This window comes from Mastigoproctus giganteus, chromosome 4 (genome assembly GCF_048544385.1).
Source record: "Mastigoproctus giganteus isolate SK-2022 chromosome 4, ASM4854438v1, whole genome shotgun sequence".
In the NCBI taxonomy this organism is placed as follows: Eukaryota; Metazoa; Arthropoda; class Arachnida; order Uropygi; family Thelyphonidae; genus Mastigoproctus; species Mastigoproctus giganteus.
The window spans coordinates 91,391,836-91,414,664 of record NC_143578.1 but is presented as its reverse complement, the minus strand read 5'-3'; the positions used below and the strand labels follow the sequence as shown (position 1 = coordinate 91,414,664).

General features: G+C 37.2%; 2 protein-coding genes across 2 annotated transcripts in view; one reads left to right on the top strand and one right to left on the bottom strand.

The window, feature by feature from the left end:
- The window catches only part of LOC150086907 (isocitrate dehydrogenase [NAD] subunit gamma, mitochondrial-like), a 93,075-nt gene extending 82,613 nt beyond the window's left edge, over positions 1-10,462 (bottom strand). The window contains exons 1-2 of the mRNA XM_090371675.1: positions 10,172-10,462; positions 198-263 (exon numbers count right to left, since the gene is read on the bottom strand). Coding sequence (XP_090227801.1) covers positions 198-263; positions 10,172-10,249 — 144 coding nt within the window. The 5' untranslated portion in view covers positions 10,250-10,462. The remainder of the gene's footprint in view (positions 1-197; positions 264-10,171) is intronic.
- Positions 10,463-17,373: 6,911 nt separating this feature from the next.
- Positions 17,374-18,258, top strand: LOC150086906 (exosome complex component RRP43-like). Its single transcript, XM_090372317.1, has one exon. The coding sequence runs from the start codon at positions 17,419-17,421 to the stop codon at positions 18,256-18,258; it is 840 nt and encodes a 279-aa protein (XP_090228443.1). The 5' UTR covers positions 17,374-17,418.
- Positions 18,259-22,829: the final 4,571 nt, after the last annotated feature.

The window sequence follows — 22,829 nt, the reverse complement described above, 5'->3', positions numbered from 1 at the left end:
CTTAAAACAAAACACCTCACTAAGTAAGGATTAAGCTCTACTTATTTTTTTAAAACTGAATCTCAACTCTCATTCTGCTTAACCACCACTCATCAGCTTTGCCTAATTACTTGTTGTGTGGTTTCCTCCATGACTTACATATGCTGAAATACAAAGTGCTATTTACTGGATAAACTGAAATATACAGCTCTACTTACTGGATATGTTGAAATATTCTTTTTATTATCTAATACACGCAGACGAGAGAGTGCTGCTAAAGGCCTCTGTAAATATAACAAAAAAGAAAAGATAATTAATAATGATTAATTGATAAATTTATATATATTTTGTTTATAAATATAATCAACAATAATAAACCAACAGTAATAATCAATTGAATTATAATTATTATTATTAGTGCTGCTCATTATTTCTCCCTGATTGGGGGTTCCACCTCGTGACGGGTATTGCTACCAAGTACACAGGGTGGTTGTTGTTATGTCTGGTGTTACTGTTGGTCGAGGAATCTCTGACTATCCTATAGGTGTTTAGGATTGAAACTTTCTGGAGTTCCTTGTAGGCGTTCGCTGGGAGACCTACTGCTGCTAGGCTGTTCTGTAAGATCTTTAGCACCATACCTGTGGTTGACACGATGATTGGGATGGTCGTTACTTGTTGCATATGCCACATCTCTTGGATTTCCTGTCTTAGGTTCGTGTACTTCCTGATTATTTCCCCAATGGGTTTTCTGCAGGTTGCCAGTGTTGGGTACCGCTATGTCAATCAGATAGGTAGCCTTTTCCTTCTTATCCACAAAGGTTATGTCCGATCTGTTGTGCAGGATTGTCCTATCCGTTATTATGGCACGGTCCCAGTACAGCTTGTGGAATGGAGGAAACACAATTAAAGTCATAAGTGTTTATGGCTTTAACTGTGTTTCCTCCATTCAGCTTTGCTTTCAGCAGACTTCCAAGTTTCTGATGGTATTTTTCGGTCAGGCAGGCCTTAATTTCCTTGTGCAGTAACTGCTGAGCCTGCATCATCCCCAAATATTTGTAGGCCTCTCCCTCTGCCATGGCTTCAATCTCTTTACCAGTCTGCAGCTGGTAGTTTCAGTTAACTAATTTTCCCTGGTGCAATCTGTGGGTCTTGCATTTGACTAGGCCAAATTCCATCCTAATATCATTGCTGAATTCTTCAGCGATCTGGAGTAGTTGCTGGAGATGCTTCTCGGTTCCCCCGTAGAACTTGATGTCATCCATGTATATCAGGTGGGTGAGGGTGTACAGGTTCTTCCTTCCTTCTTTGAGGTTATATCTGTACTTGCTACTGTTGAGCATGATGGATAGCGGGTTAAGTGCTAGACAGAACCACAATGGGCTCAGGGCATCTCGCTGAAAGATTCCACTCTTGATGGGGATTGGCCTGGTTGTGATGTTTTTGACCTTAATGGGTACTCCATTTCGCCATCGTTTCTCCTAGGAAGTTTGTCACTATCAGATTGACTTTGTAGATGTTCAGCGTCTCTATTAGCCAGCTATGAGGCACAGAGTCAAAGGCCTTGCGGTAATCGATGTAGGCTGTGTTCATGTTGCAGCACTTCTTGTAGGCTTGCTCCATAACCGCGGCATCTATGGTTAATTGCTCCTTACATCCTTTCTGCTGTTTGGCCATTATGTTCTGGCTCTCCAAGTGGTCTGATATCTTCCTGGTTATGCAGCTGGTTAGGATCTTGTACATTGTTGGGAGGCAAGTGATTGGCCTATATTTCTGACATTCCGGGTTTCTTGTTTATTATTATTATGGTGCAAGGAAGCCTGAGGCTTTTGCTGCATTAGCCAAAAAAAAAAAAAAAAATTTCTGAGTTACCCTGAAAGAGAGAAAACAAGAAGGGAATCACCAAGAAAGATAAGAATAATGATATTCAGCTCAAGACCATACTCACCAGATGCGATCCCCTGGCATCCCTTGATTTATATATCTGAAATATGTACTTACATGTGTACATAAATTGTAATTTATAATATACAACTTGTTTTGGGTTAACAGAATTCTGTATGCTACTTACACGTGAAGTACAGTTGTTCAACAGGACCCTGGGCTCACGATGGGAGGGACACAAAAGGAATTTGTTTAGCACATGCACTCCACAGAGATGCAGAGGAAGTATGCACTTTATTTCCTGATGCCAGCCTACTGGTTGTCTAATGGTAAGAAGATTTGTGTGAAAGTTTTATCACATCTTAAAATGTTCAAGGAAACTACATCTACAAGGAAGCTAGATTCATCTTGCTTCCTTAACCTGTTCTGAAATAATTAGTCCCTCAAATGTCCAGAAGGCAAAACCTGATCATTCAGAATATTTGTATAGACAGCCTGATTCATCCTGGCTGGCATTTCAAGTAGGAAACCACACTCCATAATAGAACACCCACAAAACATCACTGACCCACTACCAGCTTGTATAGTACCTTGAACACAATCTGGATGCAATGCTCATTGCTTCTCCTATAAACTCAGCACCTATCCCCACTGCAGTATGGTCAAAATTTGGATCACAGCTTTCCCATTAACAACAGTGCCATTTTTATTTATTTATTTTTATTATTTTTTAATGAAAATCCCAAACGTGACAGGTATTAGAACCAACAGTATTTAATACCATGCACGAGTTGAATGTTCAGAAGGTGAAGATGATATCTGTTGACATTAGGCTTGAATTTCTGTAGATTGTCATTTTCAAGAAATACATGTGAACAGTGGTTGTTCCAGAAAACAGGAATTGAAGGGATAAATGAGAAAGAAGAAAAGTTGGTTCTGGTGAGTTTGAAGTAGGACAGTAAATGGACAATGACCAGTTGCAGCATGTGTTTGGACTGGTTTGGAAAGGGGGACGGTAATCATAGAAGCCAAATCAGAAGAACAGTGCCCATAGAAGTATTTACATATGTGACAGACAGCAAAAACAGAATGTCTATGAGACAAAGACTATAGTACTGCACAAGATGGGTCATTAATTAACCCAACTACCCTCTTTTGAATGGAGATGAAGTCTGAAAAGGTTATCTGGGCACTGTCCCAAATGTGGCAATAATGTCCTTTGGTTGGGTGGATTTGAGATTTGTACAGAGTGAGTAGCTGTTTATAAGAAAAATAATGCCAAGAGCGAAAGAAAAAAACCCAGATTTTTAGATGCAGAGGAAGCAATATTTGTGTTTATGCTAAGAGAGAGATCAGAAGTCAGGGTAATCTCTAATAGAAATATGTGATGCTATCTAGAAATCTGAGTGCCATCTTTGTTGACACTAAGATTTCTAGGAACAAAAGAACCCTTTTGCAAGATATAAGACAGGACTACATAAGCCAGTATAAGTTTTTAGAAGGATTAAAATTAACTAAGTTATCTTTGCCCGGTCGAAGAATTACCTGGAGATCAGCATTTAAGGAACTGGTAGTGAATATCCAAGAAGTTTAAGGTTTGTGCACGGAAAGGTTTCTCAAACTGGAAGGTGGAATGCAATGTGCTATCGTAAACAAAACTATGGATAAGATTTCCAGTCAATGGAAGACGGTCATTAATATACAAGAGAAAAAGAGTGGGAGAATGGACTGAATCTTGGGAAACACCTGCATTAGTGGAGAAGTTAGAAGACAAGAGAGCCATCTACTATTACCCACAGTGAGCAGTCAGATAGAAAACTGGATAACCAATTACAAAAAAAAAAACATTTAGCAATCCATAAGTTGGCAGCTTATTTATAAGACCTTTAAGGCAAACATGATCAAAAGCATTTGAAATGTCAAGGGCAACTGTTTAAGTTTCAAACTTTTCCACTGAATTTGTCCACAGATAGATAACATAAGCCAGCATACATCACCAAATGTGCAAATGAGATGTGCAAATGTGCACCCAATTCACAAAGGAGGATCAAAGGCTGACACAAGTAATTATAGACCTGTGAGTTTAACTTCTGTTCCAGGAAAATTAATGGAGGCACTGGTTAAAGAAGCACTGCAGGATCATCTAGACAAGACTTCAGTTACAGCTCAGAAACAGCATGGTTTTGTTTAGGGAAAGTCTTGCTTGACCAATTTGATTGGATACTATGATGCAGTACACAAAAGAACTGGATACAGGGAATAACTTTGATATTATATATTTGGATCTTAGAAAGGCTTTTGATACTGTTGCACATGGAAGACTGCTGCACAAATTGGAGCAGTGTGGCATTGGAGGCAAATTGCTGCTATGGATAAAGGGATGGTTGAGGGGGAGAAGACAGAGAGTGGTAATCAATGGACACTGCTCATCGTGGACTAATGTTATCAGTGGAGTCCCTCAGGGTTCAGTGTTAGGTCCATTATTGTTTTATGTATTTATAAATGATATTGATGATGGTATATCAAGCTTAATGTCCAAGTTTGCAGACGATACAAAGGTTGGCAGGGTTGTTAAGGACACTACTGACGCTATGCTGCTGCAACAGGATCTGAAAAGGTTGAGCAGATGAGCTGAGAGGTGGCAAATGAAGTTTAACATTGACAAATGTAAAGTACTAAATATGGGAAACAGTAACCCCAGAGCAATGTATCAACTCTGTGGTACTACACTGACAGTGGTAGAGAATGAAAAGGATCTGGGGGTAATTGTGCAGGCAGATATGAAGTTCTCTGAGCAGTGCAGACGAGCTGCAAGAGTAGCTCATGGTGTCTTGTCAATGATATACAGGAATTTTTCTAGCAGGGATAAGGAGGTGATTATTCCCTTGTATAAGGCAATGGTCAGGCCACACCATGAGTACTGTATACAGGTCTGGAGGCCTCATTTCAAGAAGGATGTAGAGCTGCTGGACCGAGTACAGAGAAGGACAACAAGATTAGTGAATGGAACAAAGGGTTGCTCTTACGAAGAAAGGCTTAAGTTCTGCAAATTACAGTTTCTGGAGACTAGGCACCGGTGAGGTGATCTGATAGAAGTGTATAAAGCCTTGAATAGTTTGAGCATGCTCAATGCCGATAGGATTCTTCGTCTTGCTCAGAATAATCACCTGAGAGGGCATAAATTCAAATTGAGGAAAGACAGATGTAGGATAGATGTGTGGAAATTTGCCTTTAGGCAGCAGGTAGTTGGTTGGTGGAACAGACTTCCATCCCTTGTTGTGGAAGTTGATAGTCTAAATAAATTTAAGGCTCAGCTGGACAGGTATTTCGAATGAACGGAGGGGTGAAATGGGAGTGTTTTTTTTTTTTTTTTTGGCTATTGCTGCATAAGCTTGCTTTCTTGCATCATATGCCTCTACTAATGCTAATACCAGTGGATCAACACCCACGGAATCCATATCGTAGATAGGATTTCCAGTCAATGGAAGGTTGGGAGAAAGAACTGAACCTTGGGGAACACCAGCATTAGTGGGGAATTTATGGAGAGCCATCTACCATCACCCACAGTGAGTAGTCACAAAAAGAAATGTCTTTATGCTTTTAGCACATATTGGCTGAGCTTTGTTTTTTTTTATGTGCAACTGTTAACATGGTCTTTTTTGGGAAATCCTACTTCAGATATCCATGTTATGCAATTCTCTTTGCAGTGTCCTCTCAGAAATCAGCTGATGAGGCCCTTGGTTAACTGTTTACAGAAATTCTTGTCTTGTTTGAAATAATTAATTTTTCTTTTACTGATGCAATATTTGTTTCCAATCGCAATCATTTGGCACAGACTTTCAAACCATAATTCTGCTACCGATTTATAGTTGATTTCGACTCGCATCATTCTTTAAAAATTCTTATTACTGTCCTTTCTGAAACACCAGCAAATTCAGCTATGTCTTTCAGGATGTCCTTCAGACCTGCCAAATGTTATCACTCATTTTTGCCACTCACCAACATCGATTTTTGTGCCCCATCTTCCATGGCGGAAACCCCCATTTCTGCAATCACAGCTGGTATACCTCTAAATAGAGAAAACAGATTAACCTTGCATTCTAATTTCAATGCTGTAAGCAAACAAACATAAAAGATACACATGTGCATGTTTGCTCTGTTATATGTCCTAAATAGCACAATGACTACTTTTTGTCCAGTGTTCTTAGAAGCTATAATTTACTAGCATATCTCTCCTAATTTGTTCTGTATAACCAGTTTTTTTTTATATTGCATCTAATTTTTTATGTCATTTTCCTCTTCAATATTACACTTTTTAAAAATTATGCAGACCGGGCTAGCCAGGTGGGTAAAGTGCCTGCCTGTCAACCCAAAGGATCACAGTATAATGCAAAAACCTTGGGAGGTGCATTATGGCCACAGAAGCCAATGCACCAACAACTAAAAAAAAAAAAAAAAAAAAGTTATTATAGTCATATCTTACATTTTAAATTAATTGTTTAATCTTAAAATTTTATTCCTAAATAAATTTTTCTTTGTTTACCTTCATTTTATAGGCTGTCCACAAAATATGCTAACCCCTGGCCTTGTGGCCATGAAGGCAACAAGGCAGGAGATTAACAAGTTCACTTTACATACAGATAAGGCAGGAGATTAACAAGTTCACTTTGCATACAGATATTGTAGTCCCCATAGATACAATAAAGATGATCATGTGCATTCTCTCTCTCTCTCTCTCTCTATATATATATATAAAAAAACATTTTGACAAGATGAAATACAATGTGAACAGTCTGGATGAACAGGATCCAGTGGTTTATCATTATCCTATGGTGCAACTACACTGGGGCCTCAGCTCAGGAGGACTCCAAAAGAAGAGAGGAAAATGAGGGAGAGAAGAAACATAAAAAATAAGTTACCTAATTATATCATGCCAGAGTCCAAGCTCATTATAAGATACCACTGAGAGGATGCATCTTCAATACACATCACAAAACAACTGAATCAGAAGAAGCCAATTCACAATAATTTCATTCATTGTTGCTCTCTTTTCAAACTTACCAGATACTATCACATTATATGAGAAAAGTAATGAGACTTTGGTGAAGTCTTTGCAAATAGTTACCGATGTCGTAACTGTAATTAGTCGTGCATTAGTTAATAATAGTTGTGTTGTATGTGAAAAATGTTTTATACTAACCAAGACTAAGAGAAAATAATGATCACTGTCAAGGTTATTGAAGTACACTCCACTAAAACTGATAAGAATACATACAAGCCATGAATTTCCTGTGAACAAACTGGTTAATTTAATTTTTTTTTAATATATTTTTTTTTATTATATATACACCTGTACCATATGCCAATTGTAAATTTCCTAGGAATAACTTTTTTTTTTTGATTATCCAGTATCCTTCTCCCTATCATTAGAGTGGAAAATTAAGGTTCCACCATACATACATGTATGTATGTATTACACATGTGTCAGGAAGGGATGAGACCTGTTTAAGGATCAAGAATGATACTCTATTTTTGCGACAAAAAATTATCTGGTGACATATCTTACAAAAACATTATGCACTACACAGCCTTGTTAATTTTTGTAAATGTAAGAGCATCACAGCCTCAAAATTTTCCATTTTCTGGGATCTTTTCTTGGATAATCCCACAGAGTGTTATTGCAGGAAGGGAGATCAGGGCTTCTGGGAGCCCAATCAACTGGTGCTTCCAAGTGTGCTGATCCTTTCCTATTCACCTATACTGAAAAACATTGCATAAGAGTCACCTTACCCTTATGGCATAGTGGGTAGGAGTACCATCCTGTTAGAACCTGCAAATATCTAAAAGACAGCCTTTGAAGGGGCTCAGAAACAAATCAATGAGAGCTTCCTTGGACTTATGAGAGCTTCCTTTGACTCAGGGAGATGTTCCCATGGACTGGAGATGTGCAAATGTGTCCCCAATTCAAAAAGGGGGATCAAAGGGGACATGAGTAATTACAGACCTGTTAGATTAACTTCTGTTCAGGGGAAAATAATAGCGGCACTGGTTAAAGAAGCACTGCAGAATCATCAGACAAGATTGCAGTTATAGTTCAAACACAGAACGGGTTTGTTAAGGGGAAGTCTTGTCAAACCCAATCTGATTGGATAATATGACATGGTCACAAAGCAACTGGATGCAAAAAATAATTTTGATATTATATACTGTACTTATATTTTAGGAAAGATTTCAATACTGTTGCACATAAAAGACTGCTGTACAAATTGCAGAAGTATGGCAAATTGCTACTATGGATGAAGGGATGGTTGAGTGAAAGAAGACAGAGAGTGCCAATTGACACTGCTCCGTGGAGTCCCCCAGGGTTCGGTATGGGCCCAATGCTGTTTTCTGTATTTTTAAAATGATATTGATGAAGGTATATCAGGCTTAATGTCCAAGTTTGCAATGATATAAAGGTTGGCAGGATTGTTAATGACAGTAATAACAGTACACTACTGCAACAGGATCTAGAAAGTTGAGCTGAGAGATAGCAACTGAAGTTTAACATTCACAAATGTAAAGTACTGCATATGGGTAGGAGTAATCCCAGAGTAATGTACCAACTATGCAGTACTACAGTCAGAGTATTAGAGAATGAAAAAGATCTGGGAGTAATTGTGCAGTCAGATATGAAGTTATCTGAACATTGCAGACAGGCTGCAAGAGTAGCTCATGGTGCCTTGTCAATGATAAACACTAATTTTGCTAGCAGGGATAAGGAGGTGATTATCTCCTTGTACAAGGCAATGGTCAGGCCACAACTTGAGAACTGCATACAGGTCTGGTGGCCTAATTTTAAGAAGGATGTAGAGCTGATGGAACGAGTACATAGAAGGGCAACTAGATTGGAACAAAGGGTTGCTCTTACAAAAAAATGGCTAAAGTTCTGCAAATTGCAGTGTCTGGAGACTAGGCACCTGCAAGGTGATATGATTGAGGTGTATAAGGCCTTGAATGGTTTGAGCAAGCTCAATGCTGATAGGATTCTTCCTCTTGCCCATATTACTTGCCTGAGGAGATATAAATTCAAATTGAGGAAAGAGAAAGTAGAATAGATTTGCAGAAATTTGCCTTTAGTCAAAAGGTGGTTGATTGCTGGAACAAACTTCTATCTATCATTGTGAAAGTTGACGGCTTAAATTAATTCAAGACAGAACTACACAAACATTTGGAGTAAATGGAAAGGTGGGTTTTTTTTTTTTTGGCTGATGCTATATATCTTGCTTTCTTACATCATGTGCCTCTACTAATACTGATGCAATCCCTAAATATGGATAGGTACAAACATTCGTTGGCAGGACCATCAAAAAAATAAGAATCTGTCATATATTTACTGGACACTACAGCCAAGGTTTAGATAAAGGATGAAATTTTAAGGTGGAGCGTGGAATAAAGTATTACATTCCTACAAGAATAATTTCACTGACACAATCTGAGCAAATGTTAACATCAAAATTTTGAAACAGTAATCCAACCAAGGAAAAGAAGAAAATCGCAGGTTGCCGACCATTGATCCAGGTTAAAAAGCGAAAAATATAAAATAAATAAATGCTAAATTAAAAAAAAAAAAAAAAAAGTAATATACTCTGGATCATCTGAAGGCAGAATATATACAGGTTTCAGATCAAGTGGTGTCTCTACAAAGTCTAAATCGGTCGAAAATCCGATAACAAAAAAAAAAATAACAAAACAATGGTGGAATACATAACAGACTTGTTGTTTTGTTTACATTTTGTAATATTTCAATATTCCTGCAAGCAAGCTCCTTGAGTTTATCAGAAAATCCTTGTTTTACTTCTGCCCAGCTAATATTACTGTATTTCGTGTATCCTGTATAATATATTATCGTACAGTAAACTCACTTATTCGGTATAAGCAATCAAATTTGAGAGGAAAGACGTTTATTTACACGAATGATGTATTCATGTTTAAATAAAGTGTAACTTGAGAAAATTTGACCTGAATATCAATAAATAGAAAAGTTGGCACTTTTTTATGCTTGTTGGTGAGCTGGTGTTTTATCCAATACGAAAAACAGTCATTTTCGATTTTAATATGGAGACGCAAATTAAAAAAAAAAAAAGAAAATCGAAAAAAGAAAAGAAAAAAAAAATAATAAACTAAACACACATTCGAGCGGTCATTACGGGATGTAAGCCGTCTAAGAGTAAAAAAAAAAAAAAAAAGTATTTTTAACACTTGTTTGCACGAAACCATAAACAATGGAAAGTAACCACAATTACAGTAAAAGCTCTTAATTGATATTTACCATCGTGTGCATGTCACAGAAATTACTGATACATCGTTTTAGAGAAAATATTCCTGAAGAACATTTGCAAACTGCCATCTCTCACTGATAGAAATATAATTGCTCCTCCTTACAGAACTCGCTGGTACTTTTTGGTTATTCAATATCGAACAAATATATGTTCTGTATAACCTCTGACACGATGGCACAGATCAAAGAATTTACATCTGTTATTTTACAAGTATTGAACCGTATACTGCACTCGCGTGAACTAGTATCGCTGTCAACACAAACATGTTGTTGACCGCGATATAACGGCATTTTTCTTATGTAAACAATATAGTACTTAATTTTTTTTCTCGTGGAGCGTTTTCTCACTAGGTTAGGACGACTGTCTGTCTTTTACAATGGTTGCATGAAAATTCAGTTTTTCATCCGTAAAATTTATTTTTGAAATCGTCATCAGCGATTTTCAATCACTGCAGGATGAAGGCCTTCCAGCAACTTTGTTATATTAACTCCCAGATGCCAAACACAATCAGGCCCTCGTTTCTTTAACAGAAACTGTAAGTAGCATTAAGAAAAATGATTTATGCAATTTTACCAAAATATAAGATAAACAGGACTATTATACCAAACATTCGCAGAATTGGAATTGACTACCTGTCCCCAGAAATTATCTGGCACTGGAATGCCCCATTTTCTAGAATAATCTGTAATCGGAAAGGTGGCTGACAAGAACTTCATATAAGTAGTAAGAATTCCTCCAGTCTCCAACATATTTGAACTCGGACGTCTCCAAAGGAATTAAGGTGCTTAGTATAAGCAAGTTAACATACTTAGTATATGCAAGTTAACCACATTGGGCATGCTCAATCCATTCAGGGTCCAAAACACCTCAAAGAGATAACCTCGCACGTAGTCTGCAGACGCTGCCATTTGCAGAACTGAAGCCTTTCTTGACAGCAGCACCCTTTTGTTCCTTCACCAATCTCGTTGCCTTTCTCCGTACCCATTCCAGCAGCTCTGCATCCTTCAAAAATTAGGCTTCCAGAACTCTACAGAATAACATACAGAATTTCTGTATGTTATTGGCAAACCCCATGAACTGTCTCGGCAGCCTGTTTGCACTGTTCAAAGAACCTCAAATCTTTGTCAAGGTTAAACTTCAATTGCCATTTCTCAGCCCATCTGTCTAAATTTTCAAGAACCTATTGCAGTAGCATGCCGTCATTACTGTTGTGTTAACCGTCCTGTCAACCTCTGTATCCTCTGCAAGCTTGAACAATAAGCGTGATATGCCTCAATCAGTATCATCAATAAATCCTGAAAACAACAATGGGCCGATCACAAACTCGCGGTGATTCCATTAATAATGCCACACTGTCCCAATTTGTACAGCAGTCTTTCATGTGTAACTGTATCAAAAATAACTTTACTAAAATCCAAGTAAATTATATCAATTTTTTTTTTCATCCAGTTCCTTTGTCACTGCATCATAGTATCCAATAAAAATGGGGATTAGGGATATATTTGAACATCGCCAGTCAGTGGGAACTTCCCCTGAATCCAAAGATGCTCACAATTATGGTTACCTTTGTGCTTTGCTTACCTCCTTAGGTGCCTTTCTTAATGTAACTGGATAGATCTCATCCACCCGAGGTGCCTTTATTATGTTTAACTTTAGCAGTTTCTCTTCTTGCAGAAATTGCAAATTATTGCAAAATCATTTAGATCTCTGCTATGGTCTGATAAACTTCTGATATGCACTTTCCTAAAGAATCACTTATGTGTGAATGTAGATGTATAATACTTATTCAGTTTTTCGGCAACCTGTGCTAAAAAATCATCAACAGTTTAACCATCAATACAAAGTGGGCCAATGTTAGTTTAACTTCTGTTCCGGGTAAAATAATGGAGTCACTGGTTAAAGATGCATTGCAGGATCATCTAGACAAGACTGCAGCAATAATTCAGACACAGCATGGGTTTGTTAAGGGAAAGTCTTGTCTGACGAATTTGATAGGATATTATGATGTGGTTACAAAGGAACTGGATGCAAAAAATAATTTTGATATCATATATTTGGATTTCAGGAAAGCTTTTGACACTGTTGCGCATGGAAGACTATTGTACAAATTGGAGCAGAATGGTATTAAGGGTAAGTTGCTACAATGGATAAAAGGATGGTTAAGTGGGAGAAGACAGAGGCTGGTAATCAATGGGTGCTGCTCTTCTTCGACTAACGTTATTAGTGGAGTCCCACAGGGTTCGGTGTTAGGTCCACTGTTGTTTTGTATATTTATCAATGATATTGATGAAGGTATATCAGGCTTAATGTGGAAGTTTGCAGATGATACAAAGGGTAAGTTAATCTGTAATCAGGTCACAAAGGAGGTTCGGCAGGCGAAGGCAGATTACGAGAAATCCTTGGCAAAAGATGCTAAGAAAAACAGCAAGGATTTCTTTACTTATATAAACTCTAAAAGGAAGGGGATTAATCTCATTGGTCCACTTGACATCGATGGTTCGACTGTTGATGATCCTGCTCAGATAGCAAACAAACTGAATGAGTATTTTGCATCTACATTCACACATGAGGAGTTATTAAGGTTTGAAAATGCCACAAGGTTATCAAATTGTAGCAGGGTGCTTAATGATCTTGTAATAACTGAGAGCAAAGTGGAAGAGAAATTGTTGAAGTTAAACGTAAGAAAAGCACCTGGGGTGGATGGGATCTATCCAGTTATATTAAAGGAGGCGACAAGGCAACTAAGCCAACCCTTAGCCATAATTATGAGAGCATCCTTGGACTCAGGGTAGGTTCCCACAAACTGAAGATGTGTAAATGCAGCCCCAATTCACAAAGGGGGATCGAAGGGTGACACGAGTAATTACAGACCAGTTAGTTTAACTTCTGTTCCGGGTAAAATAATGGAGTCGCTGGTTAAAGATGCATTGCAGGATCATCTAGACAAGACTGCAGCAATAATTCAGACACAGCCCGGGTTTGTTAAGGAAAAGTCTTGTCTGACAAATTTGATAGGATATTATGATGTGGTTACAAAGGAACTGGATGCAAAAAACAATTTTGATATCATATATTTGGATTTCAGGAAAGCTTTTGACACTGTTGCGCATGGAATACTATTGTACAAATTAGAGCAGAATGGTATTAAGGGTAAGTTGCTACAATGGATAAAAGGATGGTTAAGTGCGAGAAGACAGAGGGTGGTAATCAATGGGTGCTGCTCTTCTTGGATTAATGTTATTAGTGGAGTCCCACAGGGTTCGGTGTTAGGTCCACTGTTGTTTTGTATATTTATCAATGATATTGATGAAGGTATATCAAGCTTAATGTCGAAGTTTGCAGATGATACAAAGTTTGGCAGGGTTGTTAATGACAGTAATGGCAGTCTGCTACTGCAACAGGATCTAGATAATTTGGGCAGATGGGCTAAGAAGTGGCAACTGAAGTTTAACCTTGACAAATGCAAAGTACTGCATATGGGTAGAAATAACCCCAGAGAAACGTACCAACTGTGTGGTACTACACTTAAGGTGGTAGAAATTGAAAAAGACCTGGGAGTAATTGTGCAGTCAGATATGAAGTTCTCTGAGCAATGCAGACAGGCTGCCAGGGCAGGTCATGGGGTTTTGTCAATGATATATAGGAATTTTGCTAGCAGGGAAAAGGAGGTGATTATCCCTCTGTATAAGGCAATGGTCAGGCCACGCCTTGAGTACTGCGTACAGGTCTGGAGACCTCATTTTAGGAAGGATGTAGATTTACTTGAGCGGATACAGAGAAGGGCAACAAGATTGGTGAGGGGAATGAAGGGATCCTCTTACCAAGAGAGGCTTAAGTTCTGCAAATTGCAGTGGCTGGAGACTAGGCACCTGCGCGGTGATCTGATTGAGATATATAAGGCCTTGAATGCATTGAGCACGCTGAATTCTGATGGGATCCTTCCACTTGTTCAGATTACGAACCTAAGGGGACATAAATTCAAATTAAGAAAAGACAGATGTAGAATAGATGTGCGGAAATTTGCCTTTAGCCAGCGGGTGGTTAATTGCTGGAACAAACTTCCATCTGTCGTTGTGGAAGCTGATAGCTTGAATAAATTTAAGGAGGAACTGGACAGGCATTTGGAGGGAATGGTGTGATTTTTTTTTTTTTTTTTTGGCTGATGCTGCATAAGCTCATACATTTGCTTTCTTATTATGAATCAACAGGGCTTACCTTTATTTTTTGATATAGGAAGCTTCTTTTCCAACTCTCCTTGTCCAACTCGCTAATAATTCATGGGGAAGGCGATGTCAATTTTGCAAAACATTGTCATAAAATTTGATTTTGGAGGTCTAAACGGGCTAATAATTAAGGATCGATTTTTTTTTTTTTTGTCCTGTGGCTGGAATTTTAAGTTAAATTTAGGGGTTTAATAATTGGATATGGGGCGGGGATGAGGGGTAGGGGTTGGGGGTTATTCTCTACATTCCTTAAGTCGGACTAGAACTTTTCGGGGCATCATGTTCACAGGAAGAGAGTTACCCATAATTAATCCGAAACTTTTTTTCTTTCCTTATGTGGTAGTATTTGTTCTTCACGCATGCGTATAAGTGACCAATCGTCGGACAATAGGAATGGCCTACGGATATTGATTGCAGTTTCATGTAGTTTCATCTCTAAGGTTTCTGCAATGAGTAGTTTGTAGTAGTTGTGTTGAATATTTATAATTTTTGTTTCAGTAAAGCCGAATGTATGTCGTTCGGATTAATTATGGGTAACTCTCTTCCTGTGAACATGATGCCCCGAAAAGTTCTAGTCCGACTTAAGGAATGTAGAGAATAACCCCCAACCCCTACCCCCCATCCCCGCCCCCATATCCAATTATTAGACCCCTAAATTTAACTTAAAATTCCAGCCACAGGACCAAAAAAAAAAAAAATCGATCCTTAATTATTAGCCCGTTTAGACCTCCAAAAGCAAACTTTATGACAATGTTTTGCAAAATTGACATCGCCTTCCCCATGAATTATTAGCGAGTTGGACAAGGAGAGTGGGAAAAGAAGCTTCCTATATCAAAAAATAAAGGTAAGCCCTGTTGATTCATAATATAATAGAATATAGGAATTATCGAGCACGTAATAGCTCTCTAGTATCAAATTTGCTTTCTTGCATCACATGCCACTACTACTACTACTACTACCCTTGTCTTCCTTTGATTCTTCTTTGTGGATTGCGGTCACATTTGCACGTCTCTAGTCCCTGGGTACCTCTCCTGAGTCCAGGAAAGCTCTCATAATAATGGCTAAGTGTTTGCTTACTTCCTTTGCCGCCTCCTTTAATATAACTAGATAGATCCCATCCGCTCCAGGTGCCTTTCTTGTATTTATCTTCAACCATTTCTCCTCCAGTTTACTCTCAGTTATTACAAGAATATCTAACTTACTGTCAGAGTTGAATACACCTGTGCCATTCCCCTCCCTGAATAACTCCTCATGTGTGAATGTCGGTGTAAAATATTCATTCAGTTTGTTAGCTTCCTGAGCAGGATCATCAACAGTTGAACCATCGATATCAAGTGGACCAATCTGATTCCTCCCTTTCCTTCTTGAGTTTACATAAGTAAAGAACTCTTTGCTGTTTTTCTTTGCATCCTTTGCCAATGATTTCTCATAAATTGCCTTCGCCTGCCTAACCTCCTTTGTAACTTGGCTACAGACCATCTTATATCTCTCATAGGCTTCTCTGTCACATGTTCATTTATATGTATCCCATGCATTTTTCTTCTGTGTCACATGTCTAATTAGGTTATCTGACATCCATTTAGGCCTAAATCTTGAACAATATTTCTTTGTTGGCATGAAAAGCCTAGTGGCTTCCCAGATTAATTCTTGGAATGTTTCCCATTTTGAATTTGCTGTTGGTAAAATCATCAGTTGGTCACACGGTATAGAATTTAAATACTCTCTCAGACCACCGTGGTCACCTTTACAAAAGCAAAAACCCTTCCCTTTACCCTTGATCGTAGTTACATCTTTGAGTAAATCCCACTTCAGCACACTGTGATTACTGCCACATAGTGGTTCCTTTATCTGCTGATTCTTGATGCATGAAGAATCACTACTGAAAATCAAATCAAAAGAATTACTCCCTCTAGTTGCCTTCCGAACATGCTGCTGTAGAAAACAATCATCCAATAAAACCCCAAAAGCCTTGCTAGTGTGTGAGTGACCAACCCACAAATAATATCTGGGAAATTAAAATCCCCCATTATAAGACACTCTAATTTACTGGCCAACTCTATTTCTCTGCACAATTGCTCATTATACTCATCAGATTCATTAGGCCTATAACACACACCTACCTTCATTTTTCCTTTCTCAGTTCTTGTTGAAGTTAAACATAAGAAAGGTACCCGGGGTGGATGGGTTCTATCCAGTTATATTAAAGGAATGGCAAAGGAAGTAAGTGAACCTTTAGCCATAATTATGAGAGCATCCTTGGACTCAGGGGAAGTCCCCACGGACCGGAGATGTGCAAATTTATCCATAATTCACATAGTGGTATCTAAAGGTGACACGAGTAATTACAGGCCAGTTAGTTTAACTTCTGTTTAGGGGAAAATAATGGACACTTTGGTCAAAGATGCATTGCATGATCATCGAGACAACCCTGCAGTATCAGGCTTCCTTGCAGCCTTTGCTCTCTCTCTCTCTCTCTCTCTCTCTCTCTCTCAAGGCAACTCGGGAATTTTTTTTTTTTTTTTTTCGGCTGATGCAGCATAAGCCTCAAGCTTTCTTGTACCGTATACGGCTAATAATAATAATAATTACGAACCTGAGGGGGCATAAATTCATATTGCGGAAAGACAGTTATAGAATAGAAGCGCAAATTTGATTATTGGAACAAACTTCCCATCTGTTGTTTTGGAAGTTGATGGCTTAAATAAATTCGAGGAACTGGACAAAGTTTTAGAGGAAATAGACGTGTGAAATGTTTTTTTTTTCTTTTTTTTCTTTTTTGGCTGATGCTACATAATCTTGCTTTCTTGCATCATGTGCCTCCTCTATTACTAAATTTTCCAATATAATTGATTTTGAATTGATTTAATTATTAAAGTGAATGGATACTGAATTAGGGTAAAGGAAATAGCGCCACTTTGCGGTCGTAAATGTGAATTAAAATATTTTACTCAGTTGTTAAGGTAGAGAGTGTTTCTGTTTCAGTGCAGCTTTGAGTGTTAATTGTTTTGTTAAATATGGCTAATGAGTTTAAGACAATTCAACCTTTAGAATATTATAAACATTTTATTGACCATGGGATCAGGCCGGATGGTAGAGATATGCAGAAATTTCGACCAACGTCAATAAATATTGGTTCAATTTCAACTGCTGACGGATCTGCTCTTGTAAAACTCGGTAATACCTCAGTTTTGTGTGGCGTTAAAGCTGAAATTGCAAATCCAATTCCTGAAGAACCAGAGAAGGGATATATAGTACCAAATGTTGAACTACTTCCTTTGTGCTCTTCAAGATTTAAACCTGGTCCTCCAAGCGAAAAGGCGCAAGTATATTCCCAGTTTATTTTAGAAATAATTGAATCTTCCAGGTGCGTTCGTTCGGAAGAATTGTGCTTAATTAAAGGAAAGCTATGTTGGAGTTTGTATATTGACATTACATGCTTGAATTACGATGGAAATATTTTAGATGCTTGTATACTTTCTTTAGTGTCTGCATTGAAAAATACGTCACTTCCAAATATTCTAATAGGTGAAGACGACTCAATCAAAGTACAAACGAGCAGAAACCCTTTGAAAGTTCATTGTCAGCCTCTTTCTTCTACCTTTGCAATATTCGACGATCGTATTCTATTGGCAGACCCGACCGTGGAGGAGGAAGATCTCGCAACTGGTACAATAACTGTAGTAACACAAGAGGAAGAGACTGTATTAAACATTTGGAAACCTGGCGGAAGTCCATTAAGTGATGATGATTTACAGTGGTGCATAATGCATACCAAACAGCGTTATAAAGATGTGGCGCGCTTTTTGATACAAACATTTAATTCTCTAGATAAGCAATGTTGCAGTGTTAAATAAAGTTTTTCTTTATATTGTTCTATAACTCTTAATTTTATTTCTCCTCCCACCATCCCCATTAGTTTTGTTTAGCTTGTTTATTGACATACACAAGTATTCACACTTCTGTGTAAAATGAAATGGCTGATGCTGGAGGAAAGAAAGAAAACAAAAAAATATGACATACATGGTATGGTATAATAACTTGGCCTAAACATAATCAAAAACATTTGCCTATCTTTATTTTCATAGGATTGTATTGCTCATTTTCCATTTCTTGTGACATCCTCAGCCTTGTGTATGTGGTGGTGTTAACATGGCAGTTCCTTTTACAACTTTTTGTTTTCATTGTTTCTAAAATAAGCATTATCTCTTATTTTAGGTAAATAAAGGGGATTAGAGCCTTTCCTATCTAGGATTATATGTTATTTTTTACTACCACTTATTTATGCAATATTTGTATAATTTAAAATGAACTGTTTGTATTTAAATTGAATTGTCAAGCCTTTAGGCCGGTGGTTCTCAACGGGGGACATATGGGCCCTAGTGGGCTATGCCGTATTTCTGAGGGGCCATAGGTAAAAGTCGTAAAATTGGGGGCCATGGAAACTATTAAGTGGGCCATGAAAAGCTCACTTCTAAAATAAAATTATTACTGATATAAAAAAGAAATTAGTGAGACACTAAACTAAGGGACAATAAAATTATTTGTAATATTTTTTTGTTAGGAACATAATTGTATATTGTGAATAAACAAAATATATGAGTAAAAATTTTATTATAAATAAAGAGTAGTTAATAAACCCCATTTTTATTATTAATATTCTTTATATTATAAACAAATAATATGTTATAAAAAAAGTGCAGTTGATAAGTACATATTTATTATAAATATTATATTTATTATAATTAAACAGTATGACGGGGGCCACAGAGGTGAATGAAACTCAGAAGTGGGCCACGAGTAAAAAAAGGTCGAGAACCACTGCTTTAGGCAACAAAATTTTTTTGTAATTGAGTTAGCTTAATGAAGTTTAATATATTGCTAGTATAAATATTAAGACAAACATGCTAAAATAAAAGTAGCTATTACTATTAGTTTGACTATTCATAACTGAAGTTATGAATAGTCAAACTCATCCATTTCTGCCAGCAGTCAGTGATGGAGTTCCTTTTCAAGTCAAGAGAAACTTGGACCATCCAGATTTCCAAAAAAATTGCAAAAAAAAGTGTACCAACAAGAGACATAAGTAATGTTCATAGATAGCTTGCATGTTTTAAAGGAGGAGGAGTCACTGACATTTGTGACCAGCCAAGGAACAGAAGACAAAAGTCTCTGTGCATTGCAGAAAATACTAAGGTCTTGGATGAAATTATTCAAAAAAAAAAAAAAAAAAAGACAGGATAATAATTACATATGCAGTGATGCAAGCATTAGGTGTTCAAAGAGAAGTGTTTATTAACCATTTTAGATGCATTAGATTATAAGAAAATATGCTGCAAATGGGTACCCAAACTGTTAACAAGCGAAATGAGATTCTCCAGCTAAAGGTCTGTCAAGACCTGTTGCAGGAGTGCAATAAATAACTCAAGTTTTTTTTCAAGGCATGATAACAGATGATGAGACCTGGATCTTTCATTTTGACCCATATTCTAAACTCCAATCTGTGGAATACACATTCATCGTCTCCAGGGAAGGAAAAAAGTCAAATCACATTACACCATGATAATGCTAAGCCAGGCACTGCCCATATCAATCGGATGAAAATTTCATCCGAGTGATATGGAGGAGAGTTTGCCTCATCCTCCATGTAGTCCAGACTTGGTTCCATCTGATTTTTTTGTGTTTGGACATATCAAGAGATAGCTTTGTGCATATGTGATTTGGAAAGAATAATGGCAAAAATGCATTGATAAACAAGGTGGATATACAGAGCATGCTTCCCAATATTTGTTTAATAAATGATATAAATTTCTACTTTGTATCTGTTGTCTTTATACTTTTATGGCCAAAGAGGAATTACTCATGGACTGACCCTTGTATTTTTGATAAACATAGGTTCCAGTAGACCAATTTTTATATTCATCTTTATAAATATGTTGAACTTGTGGTATACTTTTTCCCATATCTGAAGTAAAATTAAAGCTGAGACATTTGAACCACTTAATTTTGGTCATTGTGAATTTGGGTTTTATTGGAAGTCAGTGCCCTGATACCTCCTAAATAGCACTGCTTTCCTGCATAGAACTTGTGAAGTGATAAGCAATGAGATGTGACCTTACCTTTTTGTTCTCATTTTTAAATAATTGAAAATCAGAACAAAAATTATTCTTGATTAAATTATTCTTCTTTAGATGATAATTTAATCATCAAGCAGACAGGAGTATAACCAAATAAGACCATATAAATATATATTCAGTAATTGAAAGTAGTATATGTGTTTATAGATACATAATGTACACAATGATTTTTTATTCATCTAACCATTGTAGCTTTTTTTCAAACAATTAGTTCTGGAATAGAAATTTTAATCTTGGGTCACACCCAATGTTATGCTAGAAGGAGTTCACATGAGCCCTTTGTTAAATTTTTGGGGGTTATCTTGACCCCCTTGTTAAAAAAAAAATTGTTTGATAAAATTTGAAACTATTTTATCCAGTGATTGCCCTTACCTGAAATTCTTCTTAAGTAAATCCCTGATTAACAAATCGACAGCACACCCCTAAGTTTGCATGACATCCAGTAGATGCCATGTAAGCATTTGTTATATAAAAAAAATTAGTTTTTTTATCTAAGGGAAAATGATATTTTATTATAACAAACATAACTTATATTTACATAATTCTATCCCTCCTCTGCTTAAAAAAAAATTTCAGATAATATGCACAGGACAGATAAAAAGAAACAAATTATAAAATGCCAGTGGTGCAGGTATATTCCATATAATTCATATCCCATGCCCACCCTTCAAGGTGGGAGGACAAATTATGGTTGTTGAATGAGGAATATTGATATACCCAAGCTAAAACAAAAAAACAAGATTATCTCATGTGGTATCTATCAGACTTAAGGTAAAATAATTAATTAATAATTAATAGATAACTGGCTAGAGTATGAAGTAAATACAGGCAGACACTATTTAAAGACAGCCCATATGTTTTGACAAAAAGTGCATGGCCAATTGTTAGCCATTGTGCTGGTAAATTGGCTGCAATGAAAGTTCCAATGATGGGACTCTTCCGGCCAGGCCATCCAGAGCATAAAAAAAAAAAAATTATGCCCAGCGATGGTTGAAGGGTTAAAACACAAATACATAATTGGGATTTCTGTTGACAAATCTGGAAACACTAGGACTATTAAACTCTGCTCTGTTAACCATAAGCAGTATGGTGCCTGTAATGTGAATGCACTAAAAAGTGTTCATTGTGAAACTCTGGGGGTGAGCAAAATATTGGAAACACCTAATAGGAAAGTAGTAGTTTTTATAATGTCTGTATGATGTGTTTATGAACATGCAGTGATCTTTTTTTTTTTTTTTTTTTGTGTTGTTGTTTCTTGTACTGAAAAGGAAAAATAATGTTTAGTTAGAGGTGATATCAAGAGGTACATGAAGAAAATGATTGACCTGTCTGAATAACAAAAATGTCAAATTGTTGGTGCATTTTTAGCAAGGGCATCAGTTACTAAAACTGTTAATTTAATATAGCTGCAGTTGTGGCAAAAGTGATGTCTGCATTTACCAAGTATGGAAAAACAAAATCTGATAGGGCAAAGTGTGGCAGAAAATCAAAGCTGACTGTGAGGTTGCCAGACAATGAAAAGGATTGTAACCTGCAAACATAAAACTGCTGCTTCAAGAACAACTGCAGAACTTAATGTGAATCTCACTAATCCAGTTTCTAGCAACAGTTCAGTGAGTGCTTCATAAAGCTGAAATTTATGGCAGAGCTGCCATTGCCAAGCCACTTGTTATTGATGGTAATACTAGAAAGCGGATACAGTGGTTGGAAGGAGCACAAGAGCTGGACACGACGATTGGGAGCATATTTTCAGACGATTCATCATTTACGCTTTTTCCAGCGTTCTTCCTTTGGCATTTGCCAAGGGAAGCACACAATCCTGACTGTCTTGTGCCAACCATCAAAAAGGAGGAGGATCAATAATGGATTGGAGAGCAATATCTTAGTATTCTTTAGGTCTTGTCATCACTCTAAATGTGCAAATTACTGCCACTGATTATCTTGATATTCTGAGTGACCGGTTTCATCCCATAGTGCTAATATTGTTTCCCACAGATGCTGCCATGTTTCAAGGTTGATGATGCAATACACACACACAGCCAGATGTGTTCAATCTTGGTTTGAGGAGCATGAAACAGGCCAAGCATCTTGCACGACCTGCAGTCTACAGATTTAAATGTTATTAAGCCACTGTAGGCATATTTGGAGATGAGAGCAAGAAGCAGATTTCCTCCACCCTCCTTTGCTCAAGGAGCTTGAAATGTTTCACCATGGAAAATGGTCCTGGTATCTTAAGACAGGTCAAGATTTATTTTAATCTATTCCACATAGAAGAAAATGTTTTAAAAGCA